The 15,667-nt window shown below is 34.7% G+C and overlaps 1 protein-coding gene across 2 annotated transcripts in view; it reads left to right on the forward strand.

Annotated features, from left to right (window-relative positions):
* EDIL3 (EGF like and discoidin domains 3) overlaps nt 1-15,667 on the forward strand; it is a 389,979-nt gene that overhangs the window by 256,545 nt on the left and 117,767 nt on the right. For both annotated transcript variants that reach the window (XM_077866066.1, XM_077866069.1), the window contains one exon: nt 2,714-2,895. In XM_077866066.1, coding sequence (XP_077722192.1) covers nt 2,714-2,895 — 182 coding nt within the window. The remainder of the gene's footprint in view (nt 1-2,713; nt 2,896-15,667) is intronic.

The following is a 15,667-nucleotide window of genomic DNA, read 5'->3' on the forward strand; positions in this document are numbered from 1 at the left end:
AAATGTGGAATTGAATACTGAGAAAAGAAATACTAATATATTTGGCATCACAGAAATAAGATAGCTCATATAAAAATACTTTGTAAGCTGTGAAGCCCTATAAAAATACAACATGTTACTTTATATTTTTTGAATTATGTTTTGTTTGAATGAATGTGTAAGTAAGGGCATAACAAAGATTGGGAGTTGTATGGCAAAGTAAAAAAGATATAGGTATATGTGTATACACACAAACATATTTTTTAATTGTTCATTAGCATTTGACTTATCCGATAAGGCAACAGTCCATGGCCGCTATGTTTGCTGACATGTTACCTAATAAGTGGAGATTGGTAGGTTAAGCATACCAATGGAGTAGATTAACTGAATAGTGTGGCTTGAGGTCTAATTTCTCTCTTTTAAAATGGTTGCAGATTTGAGAATGTCCAGTTCAGCATAAGGTCTTTAGAAGTACACACCTAAATGGTATAGAGTTCTTTCTAAGCCTATCATGTAGTTTAATTAATGCATTAAACTAAATTAAATTAAATTAAATCTGGCTCTCTGGCTCTGCTGCTCTACTGACTGGCCTACAATAAATAGTCTCTGCCTGCTGCATTTTCCCATCCAAACATTGCACAAATCAAGGACAAGGATGCTTGAGACTCCTTTAATGGCAATATTCTTAAAAAGCCAGCCTTCTGTGGTTGTCTAAAATCAAAGTATCATCATGAAAGTCTCAGTGCTTTTATGAAGTCTGTAAAGATCTTGAAGTTTAAATGGAAAGCAAAACAAGAATCCAGAGGCTCAACATCTGAGTTTTTTAAGGTTAATTTTTTCTGAAAGGTAAAAATCAGATTATTACCTATCCTAATACTGCAATTCTTAAAATGAATGGTTTCTTAATTAAATGACTTCAGAGTAATATAGTGCATCTTCCTAAAGGTGAATTTATCAGTAATCAATTACAAAGATGCAATTTTTGCTGTACTAATGCCATCTTTACTAATAAAGTCTGATTAAGATGATTACTTATCCACATAATTCCATCCATTTTATAAAAAGTGTTTTAAGATTTTAAAGCCTTGGAGAAATATTAGTAGTTAATGTGATTAGAACTACTTATTCTCTGAGGATGAAATAGAAAAGAGAAACATGTTTGTGCTTAATAAAAGAATGATTACCAATGAGAAACATCTTTGTAACTTTTTAAAATATTTTAATCCAACTGCAAAATTCTTTCTTTCATATTTCCATCCTCAATCTAAGTGTAAACATTTAATGCTGACAAATATTGGGCTTCAGTATTAATTAAAATCCAAAATATGGGGATCCCTGGGTGGCTCAGCGGTTTAGCACCTGCCTTTGGCCCAGGGTGTGATCCTGGAGTCCCGGGATCGGGTCCGCATCAGGCTTCCTGCATGGAGCCTGCTTCTCCCTCTGCCTGTGTCTCTGCCTCTCTCTCTGTATGTTTCTCTTATTAATAAATAAATAAAATCTTAAAAAAAAATCCAAAATATGCTTGGTGACAATCACTGACCAAGTTGACTTATATATACTGATAATTAATAAATGCAGTGTGCTCCTTTCATATTTTTAGGTATTCTGACAAATTACTATACCATATTTTATAACAAGATTGTCATATTATACAAATTTAATTTGACAAAAAGTTGAGTATTAAATTTATAACTGAAATTAAGAAAACTAGGTATTAATTTTCATTTTATCATGTTTCTTATTCTGAATTTTCAAAACTGAATTTAAAAAAATGTAGTTTGTGGTGAACTTTTATGAAATAAGACATTCAGATATATATAAAAATATATGTACTTTTTAGATGCATTTGCCTCCGTTTCTAATTTTAAAATCTAAATGCACTTGATATCTGAGAACACATTTGAATTATATTATGTCTTGATGTTAGAATTTTACAATTTTATTAAGGAATTTTTCATAAGTGTCCAAGTTGCAAATGTCAAGAAAAATTTTAAAAAAGAATTAAAATGTAAGCGCAAAATACCTATCTGTATAGTTCAAAATTTTGAATTTAAAATATTAAAATATAAATATTTTATTATCTTGATTTACTTATCAGTGTACATAAGTTATGTATAATGTCAGAGTTTACCTCCTTACTTTATTAAAATAATTTGTCTACATGTTTTCTATTACTTATAGCATTACAAGTTATTATTATCAAATGTTGACAGATTTACACATTGCCTTTTTTGTTGGAAGTATACCTGATGAGGTTTATAAAAATTTAAGTTAAAAAAATTTATAGTAATGAGAAATGCTAAGTCAGTATGAAAATGATTTTGACACAAAACTCAGATATAGACTAGTCAAGAAATCATAGATCAAGGATATTTATTGAGGGCTTAAAATTTAAAAGGTATGCTAATTTCTGAAAATATAAAATATGAGATAGTCCCTCTAAGGGCATTACACTTTTGTTGATATGATCAACAGCCAAGGGATGACAGTGCATAATGCACAATTATAATGCAGAAGGACAGTATCCATTAGGTGCCACCCTCAACGCAGAAGAAAGAATTATTTTCTTCATGTAGAGATCAATGACAGATCTGCAAAGAAAGTGGAGCTCAAAAGGCATGATGATGATACAAATTAAGTTTATTTTTAAGATATCTCCTATCAAATCTAAAAGCCGCATTTCAGGAGTGAATTATTTCTGATACATTCACATTTTTCCCTCATTTGTTCCCAGAATGCTCGGGCCCATTGGGAATTGAAGGTGGAATAATATCAAATCAGCAAATCACGGCTTCCTCTACCCACCGAGCTCTTTTTGGACTCCAGAAATGGTATCCCTACTATGCACGTCTCAATAAGAAGGGGCTTATAAATGCATGGACAGCTGCAGAAAATGACAGATGGCCATGGATTCAGGTAACACATGGGATGGGACAAGGGGACTACCAAGGAATGACCAGAATCATTTCAGAAAGAATACAAGTCAGAATCCAAAGGGTGACTTTTCTTCATGGTCACGAAGGACAGAATGATTTTGTTGAGTCCAAATTGGGTATAAAATCTGAAACCGTGGGATATATGTACATTGACTGAAAAAGTATGTTAAGAGGGTTAAAAATGTTGAAATTCTTGGACTGTAAATATTACTCTTTTAAGGTACACATCAAAGAAGGAGGTTTTTACATATGCCATATGTTCATTAGTGTTAACATTTAGCAGCAACTTTTGACACTTGAGGAAAATAAAAATTACATCTTTTCTTTCTCTGTCACTGGATTGGTTTCATATGCACGCAAAGAATGTAAATTATACAGTAGGTTATGAGAATACCTCAAATGTCCTCAGCACCTTCTTTCAATAATTGTTTCAATTCATACTGTTTTGTTTATTATCATTAGCCAGCTTTTTTTTTTCAAAGAGAAAAAAAAAAAACATGATATACTAAGATAGTGATTTCCCTAAAACGGATGGATAGCAGTAATACTAGAAACTTCTATTTTATCCAGTTCAACACTTCCACTTAGCTGAAGTGAGATAGTAAACTACATATTAGGAGGACAGAAAAGGCGATTAAACCATGATTTCTGTGAAAGATGATACCCCTGTTAGGAAGAGCATGTTAATAACATCTAACAAGTCACTGATGTGTGGTAAAGAGAAGGAAAACCCAGTTTACGATGGGTTTAGTGGAAAACATAATTAATTATCATGAAAAAGCCTTATGGGAGAATAGCTTTTTAGGTAGGCCTTAGAAAATGGCTTTTAATAGAGACTAAAAGTCTATGGAACAGCGTGATCAAAGATGCCAGGTGAGAATCTGGGGAACACCATATAGAAAATCATGACTTGTATACATGTTTAAATAAGTGTGTGCATTATGTATGTATAAAGATTCATCCATACTCAAAGTTTTGGGGCTTATTCCAGGGAGCTATTACAGAATTCTGATTTAAGTAGTTGAGCTATTTTGTTTACTGTATATTTTGAGTCAGGGGTAATTTTTAATGCAGAAATCCGTGATTTGACATTATTAGGTGCAATGTGCAGGAATTGCTTTACAGGAATTTAATAGAATGAGAAATTGATTTATGGCCAAGTACCAGGAGTTCCTTACTTTAGGAACTGGGCCAAAATCTCCTTCAGATATTTCCTTTGTTCAAATTTCTTACAAATTTTTACATATCCTACCTATATACATTTCTTTTATCTATATGGCTCCATGTGGCTACCTGATATTGTTTTGTCTTATGAGTTTGTTTTTGCATGCACTTGGAGAAATTGCTTCTTAAATTACACTTGATGTTTCTAATCTGTAGCTTCATGTGCAAAGAGAATTCCAGAGAGTGGACATGGCATATCTATACAATTTTGATCCCAGAGGAATGAATATAAAATTAAGGTCTAAAATTGATGTAGAACTACAAAAAATGCTTCACAATAAAATTGTTAAAAATCATTGCAGGGACCATTTTTTTAAATTGCCCTAGTGAACTGTTATGAAATTCATTTTGGGGATTGCAACCACAATAAAACTATAGAAATTAAGATTCATAGCAGAAATTGCAGAACGTGGTGAGATGATGTCGCAAGATTGCGTCAGGGTTTCAGTTTGGCAAATGATGTTTGCGAACTTTGCTCATTGCCATGTTTCGATAAACCATAGATAACATACTTTTGCAGTTGCTTTCTCTGAGAAACACCTTATTAAGGTTTCATGTCCTGACTTTTCACTTACTTCGTCCCTTTCATTGCTTACTTAACTTACGCATCATTCTGCCTTTCAAAGTACAAATTCACTTTGAGTTCTCTTTATCCCAGTAATTATAGGTAGAAATAACCTCAATGGAACAGGACATTGGTTGACTCTTAGAGAAATTTCAACTAAATATAACCTTATTAGCTCTTAAGTAGAATAATTAAATACCTCTTATACTTTTAAGAGGATCTTTCATTATTCTTTTTTTATTGTTATCATTCTACTTTAGTCTGACGATGATAATGAACTTTCAGAGAAAAGCAATATAAGTAAATAAAAAAGGCTTTTATATTAAATGAAAAAGCATTGTGTACAATGAAGAAAGGCTGAAAACTCTCAATTGTCATTTAATAAGTATTCTGAGTTTATGTTCAAAGTTATTATGTTATGTTACGGTATTCTTTAATAAAGTCTTATTTTCTAAGTTATTTGTTTAAAAGAAAAGTGTATCCCTTTCTTAAAGGAAAAACATATCTAAGAGGCTCTGGAAAGTCTACTCATGTACTCAATTTTCTGTCTGAGAATTATTAATTTCCCTTGTCACTTAATTCTTTTGTTTATATTCATACTTCAAATGAAACATTTGAGTACTTTGCTTAAACTCACTTATAATGAGCACAGTATTCCCCTAATCTTTCAGGTGTATGACACACATATACTAATTAGTATTCAATTCCATTTTCTTCCTTGTCTTGGTGAAATAAAAATTGAAATTGCCATTTCAAATTTACACACACAGTGGGAAATTATTGAGAGCACCACAATGTTTATAATTGGTTTTGGATTTAAAGGGTTAGTGCAATAAATACAGTTAAACAAAACCTTTTTCTGCCCATTTTCAAGTTTTTCTGACCTTATATTCCTTATCTACTTTTTTTTTTCCTGACTAATAAATAGCTACCACATTGAACATGGACTAGTTCATTAGCATCTTGGAATGTCAATTTCTCTTTCTGACAGATGTCTTAGAAATAGTAACTTTGTACAACTACAGAAATATGTCTTGGGTTATCTTACATAAAAATGTATAAGCTTATTTAAATTTTCTGGGTACTTTACTAACTGACTAAAATCTGAAAATGGATGTTTGTTATTTATTTTTAAAGATAATCCTTTTATATTCATTATCTTTCTTTTATACATATATATAGTAAAATACTATTTCTTGAATTTCGGAGGTGATTTATGTATATGCATTCTAGAGAGAATTTCCAGCTATCCATTTATTCATCCATCAACAAACATTTACTAAATGAACATGTCTTCTGTAGTCTCTGCTCTACTAGGCACTAGAAGAAAGACAGCACTTTCTTTCAAGGTATTCTGAATCTAGGGGCACCTGGGTGGCCAGTTGGTTAAATGGCTGACTCCGGATTTTGGCATAGGTCATGATTGCAGGGTCCTGGGCTTGAGCCCCACATTGAGTCCCATGTCGGACTGTGCTTAGCAGGGAGTCTGCTTGGAAATTCTCTCCCTGTCTCTCTGCCTCTCCCCCTGCTTTTGTTCTCTGTCTCTAAAATAAACAAATCTCTAAAGGAAGAAACAAACACAAGATGTTCTGAATCTAGGATATAGAAAAGTAAACAAGGTAAACACGACAATATATGATATTTACCTTGGTCTTACATCATCTGCTAACCATTTTATTTGAATCATATTTTATTATATTTGAACAGCCTATTCTAGTAAAACTTTTGTCAAATTTAAAAGCTTAATATTTAGCATAATATTTATAGAACTTAAGGAGAGGAATTGCCGTTATACTAGGTATTATGTAGCTGTATCATTACATGCTGACCTGTTTGATGGGTATACCAAAGCAAAGCCATAATTTTCCTTTGAAAGTTGACTTACCAGTAGTGTCAATCCAAGTATTTTATCACTGAGAAAAATAGGCTTTCATCTTTCCTTTTTAAATAATTAATTACTCTTTCAAAAAATTTGAATATGATCTTAATATGTTCCTTTTTAATATGCCACAGAGTTTTTGTGCAGGGAGAGAGTTACTTCTGAAACTTTAGTGTGTATGGGAATCTTTTGGGCCACTGGGTAAAAATAGAAACTTCTGGATTTCCTCTCAGACCTACTGCAGGTCCTCAGACTACACTGAAAAAAGATGTCTAATCAGCCTATAAAGCCTGGATTTGGACTCCCCAAGATATATTTAAAAATAAATAAAATTAAAATATCCCTTTTGCATGATGACCTGGGCACTTTGTCATTGGAACTACCAGTTATGATAACAGTATGGGTAGAAGGAGAGGAAAGAATGGTGAGGAAAAATGAAGAAGGATAATGAGAAATATGTCACCCACAAAAGTTCTCTGAACTAGATGGAGGCAGATTGTTAGATATCCTAGTCAGAAGTGCACCCAGCTTTAGCAGCAATTCCTAACAAGTATTATTCATTAGTCATAAAATCTTTTAAGAATTTTCAGCAACTACTATTCCTAAATGGCTTAGATTCTTGGCTGTTGTAAAATGTAAAATATCTATCTCAAAGCAAGATCATTTGACTTTTATATTTCAAAGAAAATAATAGTTAATGCAGAGTATATGGGCCCAAATGAGAATTACATGAGCACAAGTTGAATTACAGACTCACATTTCTGAGTACACATTCTACACATGGTTGGATTTTTTGTTTTTGTTGTTGTTGTTTGTTATTTTTAATCTTTGTGAACAGTGGGTTGAAAATGCTGCAAAAAAAGAAAAAAACAGAATAATCATCTATGCCATTTCAAAATGACATAATGTGTGTGAAAACTCTTTGGTACTTACAGACAGCTGGAGCTCCTTGAGATATGAAAACCATTTTTAAAGACATAGATTTTAAGAAGTAGATTTTTTTCTTTCATTTTCTGGTTGTTTTCTAGTTACAGAAACTGAATTACATAGGATCTAATCCATCCTTACTACGTCTTCATTCAAGTAGAAAATGTTTTAGGCTATTTTTTCCCTTAAAAAAGCTACCTTCTCAAGTACACTGCCATCCATACTAAACACCTCTCTAAGGCTAATGACATCTGAACATTAATATGCTGCTGCTTTTAGTGATTTCTTTTCATAAACAGTAATCCTAGATGGAAAATTGCAATTTTTCCTTAAGTTGTTTATTACAATTAACCTTTCATACACAGTGTGTGTTTTAAAAAAATGTTACTTTTTAAGAAATTTTTAAAAACAAAAAGATACTAAGCATTAAGAAAAAATAATTTGATGTATCTGAAAAATAATATATATTTATATTATTTCTATAATATATATAGTCTATTTATTTGGTTATTTATGGCATTTGTACTAATACTAATACATATTGCTTTCTGATGAGCTTTAAAGGATGTATGTATGTTGGATCTTCACTCCAGATACTATGAGCTATGAAGCATATGATTAACAATATGGCATTTGTTCTCTAATTTGAAAGAAGCTGTATCTGGAATCTCTTCTCTTTGCTCTAAGCTACTTCCTCTCTGACTTTCAACACCCAGGGCCTTATTGACCTGGATTTCTTGCTGTTCCACAGCTTCATCTGGCTGTTTCCTGCTGCTGCGTGTAAGCCCAGACCCTTCCTGCTCTATCTACTGACCATCTACTAGGCTTCGTTTGATTCAGACCCTTCATTCCATTCTGTATAAAGTGATTCCTGGCATTTCTGCTCTTTATCTCCAATAATAGAAGTGACCACACTGTGGGCACCTTGGTGGCTCAGTCAGTGAAGCAACTGACTCTTGGTTTTGGCTCAGGTCATGATCTCAAGGTCATGAGATCGAGCCTTGTGTCAGCTCCACGCCTGGTGGGGGAGTCTGCTTGCAATTTTCCTTTTCTCTCCAACTGCCCCTCCTCACACCGCATTCTCTCTCTCTCTCTCTCTCTCTCTCTCTAACACAAATGAATCTTAACAAAAAAAAAAAAAAAAGTGACAGCACTGTCCTTTTTTCTCAGTCTGCCAATTATATATGTTAGTCACTAGCAGCTAACATTCTCTAGGGTCACTGTTTACTTTTCTCTCTCCTCCTATACTGTAAGCCACTTGAGAGTAGGAATTACACCTAGTTTAAATCTATTTCCATAGCACCTTGAGTAAAAAACAAAACCAAGCAAAACAAACAAACAAAAAACAGATAGACACAGATAAAATAGAGATTATTGAACAAAATAAGTGGAAGAGAGATAGCCTGTGTTTGCGTGGTAATCATACCATACCGAGTGGTACAGAGAATGTCCTAGCAACTCACTTCACTCTCCATGTTCAGATGTTATAAATTTTCATTTGAGCTGTGTTGTCTTAGCACAATTCCTTGGTGCCATATGTGGTGTGTCTATCCACAGAATAGGGAATGTCACACCCATCTGGGCAGCACAGGAATCAGAATTTCTGTAAATCCTCATGACCTGTACCTTTCTCTGTAATTGCTGCAAACCCACCTTTATAAACAACACTAGATAGACATGGGTAATATTTGTAAGATGTTCTCTAGGAAGTCTGCACATTAAGCCACAAATACCAAACACCAAAATGTTCATCTTCTCTTATCCCATTTAAGTTTTTCCCGAAACAAACTAAATATCAAATGTTTGTTTTAGCCTCTTGCACATTTTTATAAATTTATTATTATATTCACACAGGAATTTGAAACTTTATACAATACTGCTGTTAAGGTAACCAAATCTTGGGACTCCTGGGTGGCTCAGCAGTTGAGCATCTGCCTTAAGCTCAGAGCATGATCCTGGAGTCCCAGGATCAAGTCCCATGTCAGGCTCCCTGCGCGTGTCGCTGCCTCTCTCCATGTCTCTCATGAATAAATAAATAAAATCTTTAAAAAAAAAAAAAGTAACCAAATCTTCTCTAAGATTAATTTGCCCTAGTAAAATAAGCTTTTAAAATACTAGTATCTTTTTAGCTTATGTAATTTGTAATTTTTACCCCTGCGGGAATGTCAAAAACATACAAACGATGCCTTATTATTATCATTCATAAAATATAGAATGTAAAGGTTTACAGGGAATTTCTTTTAAAGATTTTATTTATTTATTCATGAGAGACACAGAGAGAGGGAGACACACACACAGAGACACAGGCAGAGGGAGAAGCAGGCTCCATGCAGGGAGCCTGACGTGGGACTCCATTCCGGGACTCCAGGATCAGGCCCTGGGCGGAAGGCAGACGCTAAACTGCTGAGTCATCCAGGGATCCCCTAAAAGGAATAGTTTTAACACAGTTTTTAGCATCTGTTAAACTCTGAGTAGCTGATTCCATGTACTACCCTTATATAAAAACTGTTTCATTGTATTTGCTACATATTTTGGCCATGAGGGAAACATTTCCAGCTTAACTTTTGCATTTATGAAGGTTAAGTGCCTTGTAGTTCACTCAGTTCCCATTATCTTGTGACTACTACCAGGATGACTTTTTAGTTTACGATACTGTTAAGAGTGAACTAGAGTTAATCTGAATTAATTGAAAATAGTGACTCCAAAGTTTAGAATCTCTGGTTTTACAATGTACCCTGATCACGTTCATGGCAAACTTAATGCCAGTTCCCTCTTCATCTCTCTCCACATGGCCATCTAGTCAGCCTCTGGGCCATCTCTTCTAGTTTCTGGGCACTTAGGACTAAGGGGGCGTGACACTCTGAGTTCCAGTCATCTTTCAGGGTTTCTTATTGTAACTTTTCTCTTACATTGCTTGATGCACGCCTTATAATCCTGTGATTGTGAATCCAACTTCACCCAAGGTGTTAAACCGGCTCGTGAGAACTGCCTATGGGAAATGCTGCTTATGAATTAGATTCAGCTCCTGCATCCAATGCAGTAGTTCTTCCTAATAGGGTAAGGGCATAGAGGGTCTGCTGGCAGCCTGTCCCGAGTCCCCAGAGGTGAGAAATGCAGAAAAGCAGGGGAAAAAGCGAGAGTCTGAGCTAAAGGTTTGATTGTCTCTTCATGTTTATCTTCTGTGAACCAGTGGGATTACTGTTTGGATTGGGTTGAAGGAATCCCTTATTTCCACTGTAGACACTGAACAAATTTGTTCCGCCCCAACGCCTTACTGAAAACCCCCTTGTTTTGAAAATGCTACCAAACATAGTGCCACCTAGCCTGATGCTGAAAGCTTTATTTTCTTGATACAGTAATTAATTTGAAAATATTTTGGTTTGGGGGAGTTTGTTGTTTAAAACTAACTGAATGTGGTTAGACAAGTGCAGAAAAAAATGACTATATTCACCTAGACTTGGGTTGCAAGGGAGTCTCATTAGCAATAGTATTATATTTAGCTTTAAATAATTTAACAGCTACCACTGTGAATTGTTACAATTGCTTTACATATTTTGACTGTGTATTTCCAGGTAATTGGTATTGTTCTTGTCCCCATTGTTCAGATGGGGAAATCTAGGCATGAAAAAGTAAGCTGTCCAAACTCACTAAAATAGTAAATTGCATGCTTTGGGATTTAAACACAGGCAGTTTGTGTGAGGCCAGCGCCAAACCACTTATAACCTCTGTGCTATCCTTTCTTTGACAGCTCTTGAAAGTTCTCTTTTCCCTTTTTTTGAAGAAGGGATGGGCACTTGTAGTGGGCATGAGGGAGTCTAGCATTTTCTTAGGCTTTATGAACTGCCTGTTGCATCCTATAAAATTTATATTTGCCCATAAACAAGCAATCCACCTCTAGCTTGGGGCAGCAGTTCCCAAAATCCACCTACATAAAAGTGACCTGGAGAGCTGTTTAAATAGAGTCTTCACCCTTTGAGTTTTTGAATTAGTGGATCAGAGATGGGATCTGGGGCACCACACAATGAGCAGACACTGCCGGTAGATTTTGATATTGGTGATTTTGAGGAAAAAAAAGTAGTAATCACTATCCTAATGGAGCTCACAGTAGACTTAGTGTGTGTGACATACTTCCCATTGGATGTGCCCCTTTATTTTTTTTTAAAGATTTTATTTATTTATTCATGAGAGACACACAGAGAGACACACACAGAGAGACACAGGCAGAGGGAGAAGCAGGCTCCATGCAGGGAGCCCGAAGTGGGACTCGATCCCGGGACTCCAGGATCACACCCTGGGCCAAAGGCAGGTGCTCAACCACTGAGCCACCCAAGTTCTCTGATGTGCTCCTTTCAATATTATAATCAACTTGAGTAAATTAAGATATTGGCGAACAATATATTGCTCTTCAAGGTGAGACATTGGTGTGAAACATTTTAAAGGAATGGATGGCACCAAGACATCACAAATTCAAGATCTTACTACCTAAGCTGTTTTGGTGCTATTTTAGTTTTAATCTGTCTGTATCAATGTCTGCCATGAGTAGAACCTCCTTTCTTCTATGAACTAGATACAGTAATGTTTAATTGTTTTCAAAGGATTTTTGTCTGTAACATGAAGCCTTCAATAATTAAGTCATAATTAAATAGTAAAAGGATTATAAAAATACCCCCAACCCTATAAGACCAGGCTTTAAATGTTTTATTGTTAAATCCTCAGCTGGGTCTCAGGAGTCTCTAAGGAAGAACTATTTATTTTCTGTGCAACCAGAATATAATGAAAACATCAAAAAAGCCATTTACATTTTAATTATTAAAGGTGAATTTAGCCTATTCACCATTTTTGAGGATGGTGTTAAGGGAGTTATTCCAGAGAGAGAACAGAATTAACAAAGTCATAAGGGAAACGGAAGGAGCACAAGGTACATCAGGGACTGCTCTTTTCTGAAAAGATGGGTAGATGTAGGGGAATAGGAAGATGCAAGTCTGCAGAGGTAAGGAGACACCAAAATGAAAAAATACATCAGTGTCCAATGAGGCACTTGATGGTTATTGTAGGTTTTCAGCAGGGTGTTGACACTGTCAGAACTAGAGTTCAGAAAGACGACCTGTCGGCGGGATGTATTATGAGTACCCAACACAATGCTGAGTGTTTAAGAGGTGGTTAGTAAAATTTCATCGAGTAAACATCATGCTTAATGCAGAGACAAGCCTAGAAGCAGGCTTACCAGTTAGGAGGCTTTTATAGCTAACTGCCCAAGGAGAACCTATATTACACTAGCAGCTGTTGAAATAAAAATAGAAGATTAAATTGTAAGAGGGCTTGAGGGTGCAGCACTGATGATTCAATTGTGTGTAGGGGAGAAGAGGAAGAAAAAGAAATGAGAAAAAATAAACTCCAGGGTTTTGAGCTTAAGTGTGATTTTGGTACCATTAAAAGAAATATCGAAATCAGGAAAAGAGGTTGGTATGGTTGGAAAATGATGAATATATTTTGAGTCTTAATGTTTGATTTACTTGGAGAAAATCCTAACAGTGTCCAAGATAAAGTTGGAAGAGTGATAGTTTGCTGCTCTGTACAGACATTGGAAGTAGATTAAGTGGGCACCACTGCCATGTGATACTTGGCATCGTTGGCCATTTGTGAGTCACATGGTCACACCTACTGGAATGGGAGGTAAGGTGGTATCCACTTAAGAGTTGAAATAGATATTTGAGGGGACAGTAGGAACCCTAAAATGAAGTATCTTCTCCAAATGGTAAAAGCTTCTTTTTCTTCTAATTCCATTTCCATCCAAACAGTTTATAAGACAACAGTTTACCTGGGAGCACCATTATGCAGGACCCTCAGGAAGGAAAGAATTGAACTTTGAGCTTCTGATAAGTGTTGCCATTCTACATTAATGACTTGTTCAGGACGTTTCATTTTCATACCATAGGTTGGTTCCATTTTTTTCCATGTATTTGTTTTTAATGTACTTCTGTGGCTGCTGCTGTTTTCCCCAGAATTGATATAGTTAATTAAAATAGCAGCTATTTCAGCCTAACATTCATGTACTTAGTGTAGATTGTTTTATCTTGTTGTGATTTTTGGTCCTTAAAAAAAATAATAAAGGTCTCTTTTCTTTCCAAATGGGCTCTCAAATTTCTTGCATCTATTATATTTTTAATGCTTCAGTAGCTTTGAAGTATTTTTTTCCTGAATTCATAATACATAGGCTATATTTTCATTTCTGAGATTTTAAAAAACTGTGTTAAACCCAGGTCTCCTTAGTTTATTACTATCATTAGTGCTGTTAGAGGTATAGTGCTGAATTTCAGATGTAGATGTGAATTTTTGTAACTTAGTTTTCCTAGCAGGAGCCCAACCTAAGCCAGTATTTTTACATTACAGCAGCTTTCAAGAAGCTCTTAAACTGAAATGTGATTATCATGCAGAACAAAAAAACAAATAAGACATTTTAACATTACCAGTGGATCTTTCCTTTTCTTAGGAGCATTAACCCAGATTTGGAAAGATGTATAGAAATGTTGAAAGAAGAGCACATTATCTAATATTTTTTTCAGAATATTTTTGTTAGTTTCAGATCTGCTGTAGATAAATTAGTATTAATTGAGCAGCTACTATTTGCCGAGAGCCATGTGGGCCATAGACAAGTTTTCTGTGCTCATGTGGAGCTTATCCAAGTAGATAAAACATTTTAAATTATCTTATGTGGAAATTTTCTACTTCATTATGTGGACATTTGAGAGAGAAAAGGCTGTTTGATTTAATTCAGTGAACAATTCAATGCTTAACCACGTGCTTTGCAAAGACTAGAGAATTTACCCTGTGAGTTCCAGCCACATGGGCCTTTTTTGAAGAGTACTCCCTTCTGCTTTCCCAGGCTTAGAAAAAAGTCTTTGAAAGTGACCTCCAACTCCATTTAAATTCATAAATCCATTCATGTAATATATTCATTGAGTATTTTCCATGGGCCAACTGTTGTTCTAGATGCCACCCTCTCAAGAAAGCCTTAACCACCCCCCTTACCTCAAACTAAATGTGGTTCTCCTAATACATGTTCCTATAGCATTTTGTTCTTTTCTCCTCTAGCACTTGTCACAGCTTATATATAAAGACTGCATAGGAGATTATTTTATGAGGTAAGCTTCTTGAGGATAGGGGCACTATCTGTTGGCTCACTTGTATTCTTACCAATCCTTATGACTAAATCTTTAATAAATAAGAACAGATTTGTTGTCATAATCAATATCCTAAATAAAAGTTCTATTTTCCTTTTTTTAAAAAAATTATTATTTAAGTATAATTGACATATAGTGTCCTATTAGTTTTAGGGCATGACATAGTGATTCAATAATTCCACATGTTATGCAATGTTCACCATGATAAACGTAGCCACCATCTGTCACCGTATGCTGTGTGATGTTATTGCAATATTATTGACTATATTCCTTGCACTTTTCATCTCTGTGACTTATTTATTTTATAATTGGAAGTTTGTACCTCTTAATCTCCTTCACCTATTTTTTTTCCATTCCCCTACCCTCTGCCCTCTAGCACCACCAGTTTGTTTTCTGTATATACTAGAAATACAGAAAAGCCTCTGTTTCTGATTTTGTTTGTTTGCTTACTTGTTTTGTTTTTTGGATTCCACATATAAGTGAAATCATATGGTATTTTTCTTTCTCTGAATCAATTAACACGCTTAACATATAATGCTCTCTGGGTCCATCCATATAGTCACAAATGGCAAGATCTCATTCTTTTTATGGCTAAGTAATAGTCCATTATGTGTATATACCACATATATACCACATCTTTCTCCATTCTTCTCTCAATGGACACTTAGCAGTTCTATTCTATGGTAAGCAATATGGTATTCGAGATCCGAGATCCGTGGTTCTGGATTCAACTGGCCATTGTCATTTTGAATACAGTTACTTAACCACTCTAAGATACAAGTTATATATAAATACACACACACACACACACACATAGAGAGAGAGAGAGAGAGAGTGGCCTCTTAGGATTGTTATGAGGATTATATGATGGATGTTTAGTTACATGTTGGCTATATAACAAATAATATATGTACATTTTCACATATCCAACAAATATTTAAAAGTTGTAGCCAAAACTTTTAACTGTCTCCCCATA

Source organism: Canis aureus, chromosome 2, assembly GCF_053574225.1.
Source record: "Canis aureus isolate CA01 chromosome 2, VMU_Caureus_v.1.0, whole genome shotgun sequence".
Taxonomy (NCBI): Eukaryota; Metazoa; Chordata; class Mammalia; order Carnivora; family Canidae; genus Canis; species Canis aureus.